Source organism: Mytilus trossulus, chromosome 9 (genome assembly GCF_036588685.1).
Source record: "Mytilus trossulus isolate FHL-02 chromosome 9, PNRI_Mtr1.1.1.hap1, whole genome shotgun sequence".
NCBI lineage: Eukaryota > Metazoa > Mollusca > Bivalvia > Mytilida > Mytilidae > Mytilus > Mytilus trossulus.
Window position 1 is genome coordinate 53,157,706 of NC_086381.1, and position 22,210 is coordinate 53,179,915.

The following is a 22,210-nucleotide window of genomic DNA, read 5'->3' on the forward strand; positions in this document are numbered from 1 at the left end:
TGGGGTGTGTTGATACAGCTCCCTTAGATATTCAGACAGTAGATTATGGGGCGTTAGGTTGTTGATACAGCTCCCTTAGATTTTATGACAGTAGATTATGGGGTGTGTTGATACAGCTCCCTTAGATTTTCAGACAGTAGATTATGGGGTGTGTTGATACAGCTCCCTTAGATTTTCAGACAGTAGATTTTGGGGCGTTTATGTTGTTGATACAGCTCCCTTAGATATTCAGACAGTAGATTATGGGGCGTTTATGTTGTTGATACAGCTCCCTTAGATTTTCAGACAGTAAATTATGGGGCGTTTATGTTGTAGATACAGCTCCCTTAGATTTTCAGACAGAAGATTATGGGGCGTGTAGATACAGCTCCCTTAGATTTTCAGACAGTAGATTATGGGGCGTTTATGTTGTTGATACAGCTCCCTTAGATTTTAAGACAGTAGATTATGGGGTGTGTTGATACAGCTCCCTTAGATTTTCAGACAGTAGATTATGGGGCGTTTATGTTGTTGATACAGCTCCCTTAGATTTTCAGACAGTAGATTATGGGGCGTTTATGTTGTTGATACAGCTCCCTTAGATTTTCAGACAATAGATCATGGGGCGTTTATGTTGTTGATACAGCTCCCTTAGATATTCAGAAAGTAGATTATGGGGCGTTATGTTGTTGATACAGCTCCCTTAGATATTCAGACAGTAGATTATGGGGCGTTAGGTTGTTGATACAGCTCCCTTAGATTTTCAGACAGTAGATTATGGGGCCTTTATGTTGTAGATACAGCTCCCTTAGATTTTCAGACAGTAGATTATGGGGCGTTTATGTTGTAGATACAGCTCCCTTAGATTATCAGACAGTAGATTATGGGGCGTGTAGATACAGCTCCCTTAGATTTTCAGACAGTAGATTATGGGGTGTGTTGATACAGCTCCCTTAGATTTTCAGACAGTAGATTATGGGGCGTTTATGTTGTTGATACAGCTCCCTTAGATATTCAGACAGTAGATTATGGGGCCTTTATGTTGTTGATACAGCTCCCTTAGATTTTCAGACAGTAGATTATGGGGCGTGTAGATACAGCTCCCTTAGATATTCAGACAGTAGATTATGGGGCGTTAGGTTGTTGATACAGCTCCCTTAGATTTTCAGACAGTAGATTATGGGGCGTTTATGTTGTAGATACAGCTCCCTTAGATTTTCAGACAGTAGATTATGGGGCGTGTAGATACAGCTCCCTTAGATTTTCAGACAGTAGATTATGGGGCGTTTATGTTGATGATACAGCTCCCTTAGATTTTCAGACAGTAGATTATGGGGTGTGTTGATACAGCTCCCTTAGATTTTCAGACAGTAGATTATGGGGTGTGTTGATACAGCTCCCTTAGATTTTCAGACAGTAGATTATGGTGTGTGTTGATACAGCTCCCTTAGATTTTCAGACAGTAGATTATGGGGCGTTTATGTTGTTGATACAGCTCCCTTAGATATTCAGACAGTAGATTATGGGGCGTTTATGTTGTTGATACAGCTCCCTTAGATTTTCAGACAGTAGATTATGGGGTGTGTAGATACAGCTCCCTTAGATTTTCAGACAGTAGATTATGGGGTGTGTTGATACAGCTCCCTTAGATTTTCAGACAGTAGATTATGGGGCGTTTATGTTGTTGATACAGCTCCCTTAGATATTCAGACAGTAGATTATGGGGCGTTTATGTTGTTGATACAGCTCCCTTAGATATTCAGACAGTAGATTATGGGGCGTTAGGTTGTTGATACAGCTCCCTTAGATTTTCAGACAGTAGATTATGGGGCGTTTATGTTGTAAATACAGCTCCCTTAGATTTTCAGACAGTAGATTATTGGGCGTGTAGATACAGCTCCCTTAGATTTTCAGACAGTAGATTATGGGGCGTTTATGTTGTTGATACAGCTCCCTTAGATTTTAAGACATTAGATTATGGGGTGTGTTGATACAGCTCCCTTAGATTTTCAGACAGTAGATTATGGGGCGTTTATGTTGTTGATACAGCTCCCTTAGATATTCAGACAGTAGATTATGGGGCGTTTATGTTGTAGATACAGCTCCCTTAGATTTTCAGACAGTAGATTATGGGGCGTGTAGATACAGCTCCCTTAGATTTTCAGACAGTAGATTATGGGGCGTTTATGTTGTTGATACAGCTCCCTTAGATTTTAAGACAGTAGATTATGGGGTGTGTTGATACAGCTCCCTTAGATTTTCAGACAGTAGATTATGGGGTGTGTTGATACAGCTCCCTTAGATATTCAGACAGTAGATTATGGGGCGTTTATGTTGTTGATACAGCTCCCTTAGATTTTCAGACAATAGATCATGGGGTGTTTATGTTGTTGATACAGCTCCCTTAGATATTCAGACAGTAGATTATGGGGCGTTTATGTTGTTGATACAGCTCCCTTAGATTTTCAGACAATAGATTATGGGGCGTTTATGTTGTTGATACAGCTCCCTTAGATTTTCAGACAATAGATTATGGGGCGTTTATGTTGTTGATACAGCTCCCTTAGATTTTCAGACAATAGATTATGGGGCGTTTATGTTGTTGATACAGCTCCCTTAGATTTTCAGACAGTAGATTATGGGGCGTGTAGATACAGCTCCCTTAGATTTTCAGACAATAGATCATGGGGGGTTTGTGTTGTTGATACAGCTCCCTTAGATATTCAGACAGTAGATTATGGGGCGTTTATGTTGTAGATACAGCTCCCTTAGATTTTCAGACTAGATTATGGGGCGCTGTTATTGTGGATATATTGTAATTGCTCTCTAATCTTTGCATTCTTTGGATTGAATCTTGTACATTTTGGGTTTTTTTGCTCCTTATATGCTATCCTAGAGCTTTAAACCTTGATTGCTACATAAACTTCTGAATGTTGTATTCTACACATATTCTCTCCTCAAGTGTCTGACTTACATTAATTACACAAAAGTGTTTGCCCCTTGAATTGACACAAGCTTGTTCAAGCAGTCTACTTAGGTGTTGTTGTATTCCCTAGTTGGGTGTTGTACTCCTTGCATTTCTGTATTGTACCCTAAAATATCTGATTTGCATGTATTGCACTGTGTTAAGTCATTGATTTTTATACCTGCTATTTTCATTCTGTATATCAGATGTACACTCCTTTCCTGTTATCACTTCAATTCTACCTTTTTGTTTCTTCACATTTCTTTTTTATCCTTGCCTTCTTTACAAGTGTTTTGCTTGTTTCAGGATTGATTCTGTTCAAGTGTTTTGCTGCTGAATGATGTGTTGTTTTTATGTCCAATTAATGGGCATTATTTTTTTCAGTACGTGCATTCATTCCTTCTTTTGTCCATCTGTTTGTCTGTCCCTCTGTCCTGCTTCAGGGTAAATTTTTGTGGTCAAGGGTTTTTAATGAAGTTAAAGTCCAATCAACCTAAAGCTTAGTACACATGATCTTTTAATTTTAATGCCAAATAAGAGTGTTTACCCCAATTTCACAGTTCACTGAAGTCACTGATATACTCAGTGACCAACCAGAAAACTAGTCCTTATTTTAGTCCTAAAGAACATACTTTTGTGTGGCATAAAACTCTTTTTGAGTAAACAGAAAAATGAAAAGGAGAAATCTTTGGACATGGTGGTGTCATTTAAACCTTATATTTATCTCTTTGAAATGGTTCATTATTATAAACTCTTAACTCAAATTCAAAAAAATATATTTCAATTTCTTGTTTTTCAAAGCATTTATTTTATATTTTTATGTTCCCGCTGCTTTTATCCATGTGCAATAATGGGTCTTTATTTTAATTTAATTGGGCTATAAAGTTTGTCAACCATAATTTTTAGTAGGTCAAATTTTTTCATAGTCAATTTAAAGAAAGAAAATTGGTATAGAAGTTTTTCTTCTGTCAAGGATTGGGAACAGTCGAATTACATAATATATGTACATGTACTTAGATAGAAAAACCAGCCATTGGAAAAATTTACAAACAATTTTCTATGGACTACTAGATGTAATTTTAAGCTTAGTTCAGTCAAACTTAAATGAAGAGATGTGGTATATAAGTTATTATTTAGTTCAGTCAAACTTAAAATAAAGAGATGTGGTATATAAGTAATTATTTAGTTCAGTCAAACTTAAAATAAAGAGATGTGGTATATAAGTAATTATTTAGTTCAGTCAAACTTAAAATAAAGAGATGTGGTATATAAGTAACTATTTAGTTCAGTCAAACTTAAAATAAAGAGATGTGGTATATAAGTAATTATTTAGTTCAGTCAAACTTAAAATAAAGAGATGTGGTATATAAGGAATTATTTTACTAATAAAATGCTCTGTTAATGATTGTGAACATTCAAAGTATACAATAAGTGTACTTGGTTATTAAAATCAGTTATAGTAAAATTTCCAAACAACTTTCTATTTTACATGTACAAAAGTGAGTTCCCAGTTAAAAAAGTCCTATCATTTCACATAAAATCGATATTTTTCAAAAAAATATTACGAAATATCTGTACATGTATGAGCGATTTTCTAAATTTAGATACCATAACTGAAGTTTTATTGTTTATTTGGTTATAATATTATTTATGCTCATTTTAATTTTCTGACGAGATGAACACAAAGAAAAATATTTCTTGAAAAGTTATTATTCTAACCAAAATAAAATCGTAAAAATTTGCATTTGTGTTAAACTCATAAGATGATAAAAACAAAACTCAAGAAAATTATGACTAAATAAACATCAAAACTTCAGACATTTTTACATCTTTTGGTATCTATTTTATAAAAATCGCACATACAGTTACTTGGTAATATTTTTTTGAAAAATATCGATTTTGGTTGAAATGATAGGACTTTTTTTGACTGGGAACTCACTTTTGTCCTATGACTGTATATGTCCATTAAAGCTTATTTCAGTCAAACTAGAATGAAGAGATGTGGTATATAAGTAATTATTTTACTAATAAAATGCTCTGTTAATGATTGTGAACATTCAAAGTATATAATATGTGTACTTGGTTATTAAAATCAGCTATAGGAAAATTTACAAACAACTTTCTATTGTATATATCACTTTTAACTTAGTTCAGTTAGTAATAGTGTTTACTTTTCAAGCTACCTATTCAGTGAATTAAACATGATTTTACGTATGAGTTTACGTCTTTGGTTAAAAGCGGAAATAGCCCACACTCCCTAAACCATGGAAAATATGTTAATCCACCCATACTGGTTCTGGGTGATTGAATTTGACGAACTTTTATGAGTAATATGATATACAATAAAATGAATGAAGAACATAAATATAAAAAACAAAATTTGATAAATAATGTTGACTATTTTCTAACCTTATTTATAGATACATGTTAGATTTTCTGTTCACTACAATCATTATTTTTTTTAGAAGAAACTTTGTTGGTAAATAAATTCATTTTCATCTCCTGTTTAAAGATTATTTGTCTGTTGTGTCATTATAATGGGATAGAAAGGTATGATCAATTCGTTGAAGATTGAACTATATCAATAAAGGGATCGAGGGAAACTTTTATTTGGCCTTCAAATTATATTTGATTTAAGTTTACATCCTCCATGCAGGTCTCTGGTGTGGAAGTTCAACTAGTTGTCTTGATTTTTTTCAAGAAACAGTTTGTACATTTGAAGATATATCCTACAAACTATAGATCTGTTTATAGAATAATGTCTCGCATGTCCAGATTGTTTTTCCTGGACAGTGGTTTGAACCTGGAAAATCCAAGTAGGTGTAAGTCAAAATGTAAATACATGTAGAAAACCACAAGTACAGGTTAACTGTGACCATTCAGAAATAATAGAACACTTGACGACACTGATCTGTGTTGGCTCCATTCAGAAGTATTGTAAGACCACAAGATCACTTATTGTAACATTATTATATAGGGTAATTTCCTAATTTGACCTTGATTATATTACTTTTCTTTTAGTATCTTAAGTATGTTGTTCATGTATACTTTGAAGAAGATAAGATGCATCCCATTAGATAAAGGATCGGAAAAATTAACTTTTTGACCTATATTTTTCATGCGGTTTATTGTTATTATTTAAAATGTATTTTTAGTTCTGATGAACTCAATTTTCATCTTTTTTAAATGTTTTGGACTTCCAGTTACTTTTTCCATTTGCAATTAAATTACAATAAAACAGTTACTTTTGTTGATATTATTGTAAGCACAAAAAATATGAAAAAAAAAGTTAACAATTGTTGGATGCAGTTTTACGTTCATGGTAGATGGATAACACATAGAAAGGGGATGAAAAGAATCCCACCTACCACCCCCTGATAACACATAGAATGGGGATGATAAGAATCCCACCTCCCACCCCCTCCCTGAATGACCTTAATAATTATCAGTCTTTGTACTAAATTCAAATTTTGAAATAGATTTCTTTTGATTGTTTTACCTAACATATAAGGTTTTTTAAACAGAAATGATTAGTATTATTTTGATCCAAAATCCAACCAAGTCTTTATTTTTGCAATACAATACTGCATTCTAGGCTAAGAAAAGGTTAACCCAGCCCGAGATTAAACCTATGACCTTCTGAATTTTAGGCGGGAAGCTCACCAGACCACTCTTCATGCAGGCAAATTTCAAACTGATGTATGCCAATATGCTTGTAATGGCTGTTTTATCACCAATTATCCCGAATTCATTCTGAAAGCATTGAAGATACAAAGTTGTTGTTGCTGGCAGTAATAGATTCTGATTTATACTCATAGGCGGATCTAGGGGAGGGGCCTGGAGGGATTTTTATCTCCATCTCTTACAAAAATCATTGGCCAATGTTAAATTAACAATAAGGTGTGGTCACACTGTCACACATTGTCTGTTAAAGGCTGTTAACAGTTACATGTACATATTTTTTTACAATTTTTTCTACAGACTTAATTTTTTTTCATCAATATTTGTAAATGTTGCAAGGCAAATTGGCGGGCAAATATATTTTTATTTTATACTTGACACAAGGAAATGTATAATTATATGATTATCTATGCATCGTAATTCTTCTTTAAACTCACAGGAAACTATTAGCGAATGATTCATAACTCAAAACCCTCAACATTAAATATTTCAATTTATTGGACTGAAATAAAAAGTTTTAACCTATTAAGTTTGATATATATTTTTGATAAGATTGTACAATTCAGTGAAATGAAAATTTTAAAAATAAAGAGGCGTTTAGTAAAAAAAATTAATTCGTAATTTTATGAATTAAAGGATTTTTGCTTCATTTATATCAAAATCGCTTTGATCAAAATCATAATTCCCATTAAGCGTTTTAGAATTTTAAGGCTATTAAAAATTTTATACAGAGAATTGAGTGCATTGATTTTTCATCACAAAAATATTAAGTTAAAAGCTGTGCTTCCTTGATACATATATGACATGCAAATATTTTTAAATAAGAAAAGATCCATGTCATGTAACATGATACACTGTCTACAAGAGGGAACCTCAGAGAGAGAAATACTGTGTGCTTCAAAAGTGTTTCTTGTTCTTCTTAATTTTTGGGGCTGTTGGGTGTGAATCAAAGCTCAATGTTGAAGTCTGTAAATTGACTTATAATGGTTTACTTTTACAAATTGTGACTTGGATGGAGATATTTTTCATTGGAACTCATACCACATCTTCTTATATCTATATATATATATGACAGAATCAACAATTTTGCTTTTAAGAAATTTAAAAAAAAAATCTGGAAATATTTTTCCATCAGCTACTTTTTTAAATGAACATAAATAAATTGATTTCTCGCTAATAGGGAAAATGAAAATAAAACAAATAATAATTTGTCAAATAATAATACTTTTTCAGGACTTTTTCTTAGAATGCATCTTGAAAAAAATGATAGTGCAATTAAATTATATAATATATTATTTCTATAAAATTTTGTCCTAGAACATTGGTAGCATATCCTTGGTAATTTTGATAATTTTTTCCTTTAAAATTAAATTGTAAGTGGTTTCTTGGCCCAGATTTTAAGAAAGAAATGTACTTCATTTTTTATTGACAACATTTTGTACATAATGATTCATGTCTAATTTGCATAAATTAAAATTCAAATACTTGTAGATTTAAAATTTACGATTCACCTGTGGTAATTGATCATCATAAAACTAAAAAAAGAAAACAAGTTTGGTGCCAATTATCAATCGTCAAGTCTGATATAAATTATCAAATTGTCAAGTTTGTTGCCTTTCAGAACCAATGCTCAAATTGTCAAGTTTGTTGCCTGTCAGAACCTGAATGCTCAAATTGTCAAGTTTGTCACCTTTCAGAACCAATGCTCAAATTATCAAGTGTGTTGCCTTTCAGAAAACCAATGCTCACATTGTCAAGTTTGTTGCCTTTCAGAAAACCAATGCTCAAATTTTCAAGTTTGTTGTCTTTCAGAAAACAAATCTGATACCAATGCTCAAAAAGTCAAGTTTGTTGCCTTTCAGAAAACAAATCTCATACTAATTATCAAACTTATAAGTTTGTTGCCTTTCAGAAAACAGTCTTATACCAATTATCAAATTGTCAAGTGTGTTGTCTTTCAGAAAACAATTCAATGATACTTATTATCAAATTGTTAAGTTTGTTGCCTTTCAGAAAACACAGTCTTATACCAATTGTCAAATTGTCAAGTTTGTTGTCTTTCAGAAAACACAGTCTTATATCAATTATCAAATTGTCAAGTTTGTTGTCTTTCAGAAAACACAGTCTTATACCAATTGTCAAATTGTTACGTTTGTTGCCTTTCAGAAAACACAGTCTTATATCAATTATCAAATTGTCAAGTTTGTTGTCTTTCAGAAAACAATTCAATGATACTAATTATCAAATTGTTAAGTTTGTTGCCGTTAGAAAACAAGTCTTATACCAATTGTCAAATTGTCAAGTTTGTTGCCTTTCAGAAAAACAATCTGATATCAATTATCAAATTGTTAAGTTTGTTGTCTTTCAGAAAACAAGTCTTATACCAATTATCAAATTGTCAAGTTTGTTGTCTTTCAGAAAACAATTCAATGATACTAATTATCAAATTGTTAAGTTTGTTGCCGTTAGAAAACAAGTCTTATACCAATTGTCAAATTGTCAAGTTTGTTGCCTTTCAGAAAAACAATCTGATATCAATTATCAAATTGTTATGTTTGTTGCCTTTCAGAAAACACAGACTTATACCAATTATCAAATTAACAAGTTTTTTGTCTTTCAGAAAACAATACAATGATACTAATTATCAAATTGTTAAGTTTGTTGCCATTTAGAAAACAAGTCTTATACCAATTATCAAATTGTCAAGTTTGTTGTCTTTCAGAAAACACAGTCTTATACCAATTATCAAATTGTCAAGTGTGTTGTCTTTCAGAAAACACAGTCTTATACCAATTGTCAAATTGTCAAGTTTGTTGCCTTTCAGTAGATAATAGTTATCAATGGTACCAGGATTATAAATCTGATAAAAAAGCCCAAATTACCAAGTTGGTTGCCTTTCAAAAAGCATCAGTCTTATACCAATTATCAAATTGTTATGGTTGCAGATAACATTTTATAAGTATGTCCATTGTATTATGAGTAATATGATAACTATACTTGGTATATATGGGCCCCTTGCAAAGTCTACATGTCCACAAGACAAGGTTCACCTGACCATAACCTCATTACATGTATCAGCTATCAATGTTAAAGTTACACGATGATCATGAGGTTGGTTACCAGACACTGTATTAAAGCAGTAGGGTAACTATATGCCGCTGTACAATGGAATGATTTAATAGGGTACATGTCAAACTGGCAGGTTTACTCTGACCTTAACCTCATTTTCATTGTTGATTGGTCAATGTTAATTTCTTGTGTTTTAGTCTGGTTTTTTTTTTCAAATACTTATAGCGATAGGTCAGCTATATTTGATGTAGAGTAATTGTAAGTTGTATTTGTCTGTCTGACAAGATTTATTTGAGCTTGACCTCTTTGTCATGGATCTTTTAAAATGTTTAGTTTATGTGATACTTTAAGTAAAACCTTTATCTTTAAGAGTTGTACAAATATAAAATCAATGGCAGTGTACTCTCTCTTGTGTTCTATATACAAGCTAATATCAATTGGATTTCAGTATTTTAAAATTTCAATGAGTTATTTCCCCTGGAAAGTATATAAGTCAGGTCATTAATTGAGTTGTGAGGTACACATTCCATTTACAAAATGTATTATAATATACTGATTTTCTATATAAATCTTCCTATTTATGATTGTGATCAATAATTTTATCAATGTATATTTGTTAAAGTTGTGAAATATTTAGAACCATCATGTAGTGTATGCAAACACTTTGATGGTACTAATTTTAAGTAAATGTATGTTTTTACGTAAGTTGTTGAAGTGTTTGTTTAAACTCATTGGAAAGTTAATGATTGACTTTGAAATATTACATGCTTTATTAACAGTGACCTTATAGTTTTAACATTGGAAAGAAATTCAAACCTTATCGAAAAAGTCTTTATTTTTGAAATGTTTTTACTGTATTTTTACCAATTGTATAGTCACTAAAAGAAAAGAAAATCTATACCATGATACAGAATTTAAGGCTAAATAAAAAAGTCATAATGAATAAAATTGAGAATGGAAATGGGGTATGTGTCAAAGAGACAACAACCCGACCAAATAAAAAACAACAGCAGAAGGTCACCAACAGGTCTTCAATGTAGCGAGAAATTCCCGCACCCGGAGGCGTCCTTCAGCTGGCCCCTAAACAAATATATACTAGTTTATTTAGAGTCTCCCTAGTATACAAGGACATAACATAAGAGTTCTATATTGAGCTTTTAACCGACATACTTGAAATATAAATTTAGTTTTATGTGCAGTCAACTATTCCTTTTGATTTAGAAAGGTTTAATTTATCAATCAATGTCTAAATGAGACACTTTTTTTATAAATATATTTACTGAACTTTAGATTTAAATTCGTTTTCCATGCATGACTAAAGGGGAGTAACTCTAATTGTCATATTTGTTATCAAGTTTAGTTTTATGTGGGAAAATTCAAATAATTCTTTTTTGAACCTTTTTGGTAAACAGAATAATAAGTTTAACTAATTTACAATGGAATTAAAGTTATGTAGCGTCTATGGGCTTCCAAATTGTAGTAAACAACTCATTTGTCAACATCAAAAAAATCCCACTATCAGTCTTTGTAGATTTTGTTAAAATGCTTGCTTCAAAAATGTTGTATGTTAACTTAAACATTTTCGTAGAAGGGTGTAAAATGAAATTTTGGAATTTCTGGATAACACATAAACTAACCTTATTTTCACAGAAATAAAAAAAGATTTAAATGTTCTTGAAGGGTGTGAAATGAAAACTTGGAATTTCTGGATAACACATAAACTAACCTTATTTTCACAGAAATAAAAAGATTTAAATGATCTTGAAGGGTGTGAAATGAAAACTTGGAATTTCTAGATAACACATAAACTAACCTTATTTTCACAGAAATAAAAAGATTTAAATGTTCCTGATTCCAAAGTCATTATACAACAATTTTGAAGTTCAAGTTTACATTTTGGAAGCAAACATTACAAATTACAGATTTGGGCTTGTATGTATGATATTTTGGAATATCAAGGATTTTATCTGTCCAAGCCTTTTTGTGTAATAATGGTAAGTTTAAAAAAAATAAAAGTCATATACAACATTTTTGAAGCCCTTTAAGCAAAGATATGTAGTTTTACGGTAGAAAGTCACTCACTTTTCAACACATTGCATAAACATTACATTTAAAACAGTGTGATTCTCGCTATATTAAAATACTTTCTAGAATGATTTGAAAAAACTATTTCAATGTAAGTTATATTTAGGCATTAACCATTGTCTCCTTCATAACATGTATCCTTTATTTCATCTGTGTAAAAGTCTATTAGTATGATAGCTTTGTCAGTTCAACTATATCAAAATGGTATATATGGTAGAGTTTTGGCCTTAAGCAACAGTTTGCCTATGGACTTGTCAAAGAATTTGTAACATGGATTCTTTTACATAAAAAGAGCTATGGCTGAGTATCAAATATACCATCCTTATTCTCTCTGGAAGTAGCTGTGTAATTTAAAACTCACATAACACCTGTTGAATTATACATCCATCACTGTATTCCCTTGCAGCATGGATGCTATTGACAGACATTCAGTTCAGTTGACAATATCTGTGAACCCAAGTCACACTTGGTGTTTTGATGGTGGGACCTCTGGAATCACATTATTTTTCTCTTTTTTCCTTCTGTTTGTAAGGTAACTTTCAAGTAGCTGTTATGGAAAGGGGGTGAGACAGTATACATTCACCTTGTTCTTATTAATTTTGGATGAATTTGTTATCCATTGGAAACTTTAATTGGTAATATTCGATGTCTTACATTGTCTTGGATAAGATCTAAAAGAGACTGGAAATCTTCAGTCTAAAACTCCTGATCTTTCATTTTATACGTGGGTAAATTCTTGATCTATCTTCCACAATTTTCAAAGCTTGAGTTATGTTTTTATGTTCTAAGGATGCAAGTTTCATAGGCTTTATCTAATTGACTAATTAGTATATACATGTAACTTGTGTAAATTTTATATGATGTGAAATATATTTATATGATGTGATATAGATCCAAGACAGTATACAAAGGGAAACAACTTTGATTTTTACGAAGGGGAGATAATTCCAGCTTGCTAAAACAATAAAAGAACAATTAGAATAAAAAAAAGTTTTAAGCAGAGCATTTTTAGAAGATTTGAAGAAAATTTTAAAAGCCAAATGTTTATTTTCATCTTATATAGAAATTACTTGTTGCAATTGCACACAAATAGAAATTACACTTGATATGTGATTTATTGATTAGCTTCAAGTTTCTAAATCTTTTGAAAAATTGCTATAACTGTAACAAATACAAAGGAGAAGGCCCTAAGATTTTATGTTTTTTAAATCAGGTCAAACTATTTCAATTTCAGATAGAAATAATTGTAAAATTACTTTTGATTCTGACAAAATAACTTTTTTTTTGGAATTTCCAACTAAATTTACTTTGGCTGCATCTCCTGATCCAGAAAATGTATATGTCCAAGGCTACAATTGTGTTATGGTACCTTTTGGTTAAAAATATATTTTGGATACTAGGCAGGCTCCTAGGTTGTCACCATGGTTTTGCCTAGGCACAAAATCTTAATATTTTCATTATTTTTCAAAACCTTGTTTGTTAAAGATTAAAAGAATAAATCCTCAGCCATTGAAATAAAACCTCATGTTAGTTTTATTTTTTGAGTTCCAATTTCAAAATACTTAAAATACTTTTACTTCAATTTCAGTTTCAATATACATTTTGAAAAAAGAAAAAAATGTTGTTAATGACAGCAGCATTCCCAGCTCCAAATTAAATTCACTAAAAGCAATAAAATATCAAGGTTATTTATACTAATATTAGTTTTACTTCAAGCTGAAATCACAGCTAAATCTGTACTTTTGGAATGATTTTTCTCTTTCTTTATGGTATTTTAAATCTTTAATCATATATACATGTAGTTTAATCTTGATTTCCTGCGCAAAGAAAGATAACTCTGTATGTCTTGCATGTACATTTGTATTTTGCTTTTTGATTAACAGGTAATGTTGACACAGCCATCATCAATATTGTAACAAAAAAAACTTTAATGGAAAAATATTTTCATAATTGCACATTAATGTCTTTATAATTGGGGCTTGGTATGGGGGGAAAGTTTCAAATAATTCCAAATAATTTGATTTAAGGTATAAACTAAAATATTAAATACAAATCCAGCATTGAAGATTTAAGATGTGACCTGTTGCGTTAAGTTTCGTCATCTCAAAAATCTTCCCTTGAAGACAAAATTTACCCTACTTTACTGCTAGGCAATCATAACTCAGACCATCTGCCTAGTTTTAGCTGGTTTTCCACGATAGGTGCTCATTTGACTTCTTAATACTTTTTTCATCCATAGCGTATCTGATCATAATGTCAGGTTTGCATGTTTACAAACCATTACAAAAAAAACTAGACAGAAAAAATACAATAGATTAAATGTAATTGTTCTGGAAATATTACATTTTGTGATGTTTTTTTGTAGACATTGAATAAATGAGAATTATATTTGTCTTCTCATATAAAGTTTTATACACCTGTATAGTAAGCCTTTATATGATTAAGTTATGGTTTTATTCATGAAATGGAAACGTGTTGCAAACATCAGTTATATAATAATAGAAATACGGAGGTATAATTCATGTCAACCAGACTGCAATCCAGTGACAAAAATAACCAATAGACATGTAGAGGCACAATTCAACAAGGCTTGAAGCAATTATGTCAACTTTATTAAGAATAGACTTAAAGAGATCACCATTTGGTCTAAATAAAGGACAAGAGGTCAAAACCATTGAAAAAAGTCATTGAATCGCTCTGATTGTAAACAAGTAGCTATTGAATTTAATGACTTAAGATCTGATTATCAATACTAAATTCCTTAACTGACATAAAAACAATATTTGCAAACATTAATAGTCAATGAGAAGATTCCAATTTTGGAGAAGCACTAATTGAATCTAGATATATACCGTATATGTAGATGTGTGTTCACAGAGATTTTATACAGTGAACAAATCCTGTTGTAATTATTGCAGCTGAAATTTCTGTTTTATGGACATTAAGTTTATATTATGGGTCTTTAAATTCATTTCTTGGAATGATTGGAACTAAGATGTAGTCACATTTGCCTCTAAATTTACATGTGGTTAAACTTTTAAACAGTGAACATGTTTGATAAAAGTATCAAATTATAATAAAATTTAAAAACAAGTTCAATGTGAATTTTAGTGACCTAGATTATAGACATTAAAACCATGTTGTTCTTTCCATCTATCTTTCTGATGAAAAATGGTAGAAGATGATATCATGTTTTGTTTTGTTCACAACCATACATAAAGAAAAAACTGAAATAATGGTTATATTATGCACACAACTAATCCAATCTTTTCGATATTTGTTTTGCTCACTTTCATTATGTTTATATGAAAGTGATTTGTATATAATACATATATTGGCCTATAGTTGTTAATTTCTGTTTCATTTGTTACTTGATAGAGTCAAAAAGCAAAGGCATAGGTATGTTGTTTCTGGCGCCTGAGCAACAGCAGCAGTGGTGGCATCAACAATGTATTAGTTTGTGATTAGGTCTAGTTTATGGTGAACCACTAGTTGTAAGTCAAAGATCTTTGATATGCAGTTGTATCAGTATTGGCACATCTCATTACCATGGAGATTATTTGGACCCGCCCCCTCAGTTATGTTCTGTTGACTTTGAAACTTTTGCTCAGTTTTCAAGTTTTAGTTTGTGATTAGGTCAGTTTATGGTGAACCACTAGTTGTAAGTCAAAGATCTTTGATATGCAGTTGTATTAGTATTGGCACATCTCATTACCATGGAGATTATTTGGACCCGCCCCCTCAGTTATGGTCTGTTGACTTTGAAACTTTTGCTCGCATGAGTTTTCAAGTTTTAGTTTGTAATTAGGTCAGTTTATGAGGAACCACTAGTGGTATTAAGGAAATGATTATAGGTATGCAGTTGTATATAAAGCATTGGCATATCTCATTTCCATGGAGATTGTTCAGCCATGTACCTTCAGTCATTGTTCATTGACTTTGAATATTTGCAAATCTCACAAGTTAAAGTGTTGCTTTTTTAATTTCAACATATGCATTATTGAAATCACCAAAAAGCGAGACATCTCTCTGTGATAACAGTCTATGGAGAGTTGTCTCATTAGCAATTATACCACATCATCTTTGTTTATAAGAAAAGAAATGTTAAAAGGGCCAAATAATGTGTGTTGTCATGAGATTCCTAACAAATATTAATAATGCTTACTTTGTCAGGACACTTTTCAAAATGACCAATACTCAACTTCCGCTCTATTGTTGTCAAAATATAGATCTCATCTCCCTAGAACATGAGAGACCACCATACATTGAAAACCTGAACAAAGATTAGATAGAACTGTTTTGTTGTTTGAATTTATAAGCACATGATCCTGATACCTTTGATAACTATGAAGTGAGAATGTAATTGGCAATTCATGCTAAAAAAATTGGAGCAACACCAATGAGAGGAGTCTAAGCAGAGTGTACATGTTGTTAGGCAATTTAAGTCTATCCTTGCTTTCTTGTTGCAGTATATTTGTTGATTACAATTGTTTTCAAGACTTTTTGTTTATTTTGGTACTATTTTATAAGGGGAATGAAACTACATTTAAAGTGGTTTCTGATGATGATTACATTGTTACATACACTATTTGATTGAGTGTTTTACTTATTTCTAGATTTGTAAATACATGATCAACAAGATGAAGGCCACATTTGATGCTAGATTTGCTTACCCTTAGGAGCCCCTGAAATCAAACCAGCTTTTGTTGCTCAGTCTTGAGTTTTCTATGTTGGGTTTTGTGTGCTATAGTTTGTCTGTTGGTCTTTTTCTTTTTTTTTTTAGCCATGATGTTGTCAGTTGATTTTTTGTCTTGTGAGTTTGAAGTTCCTCTGGATAATCTTTAGCCTCTCTTTTGAATATTAAAAATCTCTTATAAAAAGTGTACAAGCAGAAACATGTGTGTAATGATTTATACATTGAATAAGGACATTATAAGAAACATAGTATCTTTAAAAGCAGTCTTGAAGCATTACTATAGTTATTATGCTCTACTGGTTTAAGTGATTCAATTCTTGTTGTCAAATAGAAATATGTCAGACAGTAGCATACATTGCTTACTTAATATTTTATCCTCATTTGATCAGAGCACCCAAACTTGAAACTAATTTCTCATAAAATGGAAGCATCAATAAAATTTCTCAATTATCTTAGATTTTCCTTTGATCTGTTTATTTCTTCTCTTTGATCTTTTTAAACTTTCACCAAATCTCATGCATTTGCTTCATGTAAACTTAACAGAAAACCCTGCCATTTCTTATTCCATTTAGTAGACCATTTTCACACTGAGATTACACATGAGATCTGTTTGTAATGTGTAAATACATGTAATGTTTGAAGTAACTGTGAACATGAAAATCCAAAGCACTTGAAAGGGGGTTGCTTTCATGAATGAACACTATTTTGTATCAAATTTCACTACCTTAATTTTACTATTTGAGCAGTTAGAAGTTTTCTTTGTTTACAACTTTTTCATATTAAGTTTCTTCACCTGATCATCAAAACCCAAACAGTGAGTTTCAGCATTTTATTGTTTAGAGGCTTTTTGGTTTGAAACTATTACAGTACAACTTATACCTTTCAGCAATATATTTTGTAACATTAAAACTGAGAAAAGGAAATAAAACTGACATAATATAGTGTTTTATTTGTTCAATTTCTATATTTAACAATTGAAAAAGAAAAATATTTTTATTTTTGCTTGAGTAAGTAAAATAAACATTGTTTAAATTTTATATTAGACTTTAGATTTTGACATAGATATAGACTTCCCCAGGGCTACTACCATCTGATAAAAGGATACAAATTATACTTGAAGATGGTTTCTAATGAAGACATCACAGATGATTTATTCATCTGTTTAAAATTTGAAGTAATTTTTTTCTACCATTAAAAATAATTTTCACGCTTAAAAAGCTTTTAAGATTATTAAAATCATTCCATCATAATCTTAAAGATAAGTCTGTATGATGGGTCTATTCAAATTTAAATTGCTAATTGAAAACTTCTAGATTTGAGAACAGGTATATATGTTAAAGAAAGATAAGTAAAGAGTAGTTCTGATGTGTAGGTAGAATATGGTTTTACCATGTGACAGGACGTACCACGGCTTTTGTATTCCTTGTGCCATCCTGCGACAGTACAACCTTGTTACAATACCACTAGTTTAGCCCCCAGGTAGTTTGTAAATTGATGTGCTAAAAATATCAATGAACTTGTCCTTTAACTCTCGTTGTGTCCATTGTTGTCATATGTATAGGTATACCTTGGCTAAAATAATATCTCGCTTCATCGAAATTTTGATCTGATGATAAACTTTTAACTACAGGTATCAGAAGTTTAATTAACTGATTTTTCTGGCCTGAGATTGTTTAGATTTTGATGCATCTCCATGACACAGAAAATGTCAAGGTGTGTTGAATAAATTTTGTTTTAATTTCCATTGAAAATCAGGATTTTGCATTTAAAAAGTGAAAATGGAATTAATTGGGATAATTTTATAAATGGATGTTATAAGTAATAAATGGGTGAGAGATGTTGGACCGCTCATGATAAATACTACAAGAATGTACAGGTATTTTATATTAGAAATTAAAAGTGTGGAATTTATTGATTTACATATATTTATCAAATTAAATTGTAATTTTGTTAATTTTTTAATATATGGTGAATATTTTCTTGTTTATAGTAATTGTTGACCTATAACAATCTTCTATTCTGAACTATTTTTTATGTCCCTGCCATACGGGAGGGGGCATTAAGTTTTAACCTTGTCCATCCATACATCCCAAAATGGGTTTGCGTTCTCTTACTTCAGTTTGCCCCAACCAAATGTTATTAAACTCATACACAATGCTTATTATCACAAAACACAGATCAAGTATGAATTTTGGTGGTATCACTTTTACAGTTCTAGAGTTATGCCCCTTTACAAATGGAAAAATTGCTGAATTTTTCATTTCTGTTCTCTAACTTTAGTTTGTCTCTACCAAATATTATGGAACTTATACACAATGCTTATTACCACAAACACAGACCATATTTGAATTTTATGTATGACTTATACTGTTCTAGAGTTATGCCCCTTAACAAAGGGAAACTTGCTTAAATATTTGCACTTCCATTCTCTAACTTTAGTTTTCCTCAACCAAATGTTATGAAACTTCTGCACAACCCTTATTATCACAAAAAACAGATCAATTTAAAATTTTGGTGGCTTAATTCACTTTTACTGATCAAGAGTTTTGCTACTTTACAAATGAAATGGGAAAAAATCCCTGAATTTTTTCGTTTCCTTTCTCTAACTTAAGTTTGCCTCAACCAAATGCTATGTAATTTTCACACAATACTTATTCTAATGCAACAACGTTTGTAACTTTCATTTTGATTGGATAACGTCACTTTCTTACATGGCATCAATTGACAATTGATATTATGGGACGTACGCGCAAGCGCAGACGGCATATGACAGATTTTAAATACATTTTTTAATGTTGTTTTCTGTCAGTTTCATTAGAATGGAGATAACAATATTGTATTTTAAGCTCTGACGGCATCAATTGGGGATTTGATGGTTGCAAATACCCATTTACTGTCTCCGCTAACGTGTCGCCAGTAAACTTAATTTGCAATACAGTTATCTTCTAATTACCACAAAACTCAAAGTTCAAATGTTACTAGCAACACTTTTATTCAGTTATCTCCCTTAATAACTTTATATAATATACAAGCAGGGGCATCAAGGGACACATTCAACATTAGTTTTATCAGAGTTTAAAACAACTTTCAAGTTTCAGTTCTTTCATCGGATTCAATGGTTGTAACATTTAGTAAAGAAAGAAATGAGCCGCCAGATGTCTTTCTGACCTTAAACCTGCTTTTGTCAGTGCAACTTGTAGCTCCTGCAAAGATAAACTTCCTTCCTATGTTTATTTAGTAGGAAATATCCTTCCTATGATAATAAGTAGGAAGGAAAACAAACTAAGAATGGATTCAACTGAAAAGCTTTCTAGTAGACTAGACCCTACATTTTGACTTAAATTATTGAAGAAACTTCCAGATGTTTTCTATAGTATCAATTTCTTTCAAGTTTAACTAGTAATTTTGAAGTTAGATTCATGTAGTAGTGAGTACATTGAAAGGACAGCAACATTAAAATTATTTGTCGAATTCCATCTTCACGAGTAGAAAAATAGCATGAAAATTACTGTGGATTCATTATTATTCGTTGAATACCAATTTTTGTGGATTTCGTGGGTAAAGACGAACCACGAAATTAAATGTTCAACCAATGACAAAATTTCTATAGGCTTGTATGCAAATTCACCAAAACCAGGAAATTAAATATCCCCGAATTTGTAAACTCCACGAAAATTAATACCAACGAAAATAAGTGAATCTACAGTAATCTTTGCAAATATATAGCACTTGTGTCTTCTCTCCTGTAATTAAACCAAGAAAATGAGTGAACTGCAAAAATAAATCGCAGTGAAATTGGCTGACAATGCCTAAATGTGAAAGTTTCCATGAAAATTAGTTGGTATACAGTTTTAAATACATCCAAACTTCTGTATCAGTTTGATGGAATTCTTGCATGAACAATTACTTTTTGGTTCATTCATGAATCTTTGGGATGAAAATTAAAAAATTAAAGTGGATAGTTTCATACCTGTTTTCATGTTTACATCTGTGTCACATAAAAAGTCAGCAACATTTAGCCCAAATAAAATTGTGGTGTCTTCATATTTTGTAGATGCCTGCCTGAAGAGACGATACCCGCCATAGCCTATAGTCGGCCATTACAGTCATCTCAGAACCACCATCACCATGTCAACAACATAAATCTGCCATCAAGTACATCATCACCTCCACATGTACCGGTACCGACATCTAACTACAATCACCTGAGAACACACGCCATTCTAAATGGACAAAATCATTGCTATGACAACCCTGCAATGCATCCGTATGTATTATATTGTACCTTTGAAATATTTTTGTTATAAGATATTATGAATGAGTTAAATAGATGATAATTTTTCTGAAACTGATTTAATTGCCCAGCTATGGCAGAGAAGGCATGAAGTGTTACTCTTGTCTGTGTGTGCGTTCTTCTCAAAAATTAGTTTCTTTTATATATATTGAATCACTGCAGCTTTCTCTCGTTTGGAAAGCCTTGAAATATATGTCTGTCACCTTGTGAACTAGCATATTCAAAATTCAACTTTAGCATTAGCATCCCAGTTGCTTGTGGTATACCAGGCCGACAATTGCAGTCATTTTCAAGTGACTGTGCCAACACCTTAACTGTAAATTACGAAATTTACACAAGGAGTTTATTTTCACTATTTTCATGATTAAAGACAGACTGAGGAAATATGCTCTTACATAAATTAAAATCAGAATCAGGGGACTTGAAACTTGTGAAAATAAAATTTTATATGAACATGTTTGTCTCTTAAGAAAAGGAAAAATGTAAATGCCATGAAAATAAGCAACTTTACAGTAAAAAGTTGTGATTATAAAATCTTTTATTACTTCGAAAGATGGGAATCTTACACTTCATTTCTATTCCTCAAAGTAGACCTGTAAAGGAAAATATGTTATATTATTAGATCATTGTGAATCGAATGTCTTTTAGAATTTGTGTAGTACTTAATCAGCATCAAACAAGAAATAAAAAATAAAAAATAAATTTCAACATGATTGTTTTCCTTAGAAACAGGTCGTTGGACATCAGAGCAATCTCAAATTAGAAAGACAAGATATTTGTGTTGAAGTGTAAAAAAAATAGATATTGAAATTGTTAGATATATTCTAAAAAGAACTGACTACTCCTAACAAATTTCAAACAGTTTAAGCTACAGTTACATGAACCCTACTTATAAAAATGGGGAGACTCGACTGCTGTGGAAGAGTTATTTAATCCAACTCCACATCTGACATTTGTTATCTTACTCAATCATGTGTAAATTTGATGATATGTCAAGATGATAAAATATCACACATTAGGCCTCCCTTGTAAATTATCACATATAACCTTAGCTGTATTTGGCAAAACTTTATGGAATTTTTGTTCTCAATGCTCTTCAACTTTGGACTTTATTTGGCCTTTTTAACTTTTTTGAATTCGAGTGTCACTGATGAGTCTTTTGTAAAAATACGTGTGTCTGTCGTAAATACAAAATTTAAACCTGTTATTTATGATGAGTTTATTTACATACCATGACAATTCTGTAACCCTACAAATGATACATAGACCAAGAAGGAAATACCCTGGTTATAGTCTTCATTTGTATATCATGCTTTTAAAAATAGATAGATAAAATTATGTAAGTCAAAAATAATTGAACAGTACAGTACAACAGTCTATATTTGATAACCACCAACACTGAAACCATTTGCAACACAACACATGGTTAAGATAGATTCAT

The 22,210-nt window shown here is 31.3% G+C and overlaps 1 protein-coding gene across 6 annotated transcripts in view; it reads left to right on the forward strand.

Moving 5' to 3' along the window:
• LOC134683114 (myelin regulatory factor-like) overlaps positions 1-22,210 on the forward strand; it is a 93,654-nt gene that overhangs the window by 30,211 nt on the left and 41,233 nt on the right. For 5 of the 6 annotated variants that reach the window (XM_063542200.1, XM_063542201.1, XM_063542203.1 and 2 more), the window contains exon 3: positions 20,530-20,742. In XM_063542200.1, coding sequence (XP_063398270.1) covers positions 20,530-20,742 — 213 coding nt within the window. Of the gene's footprint in view, positions 1-18,119; positions 18,352-20,529; positions 20,743-22,210 lie in introns of those variants that run through there. The other variant, XM_063542205.1, reaches the window with a different exon arrangement.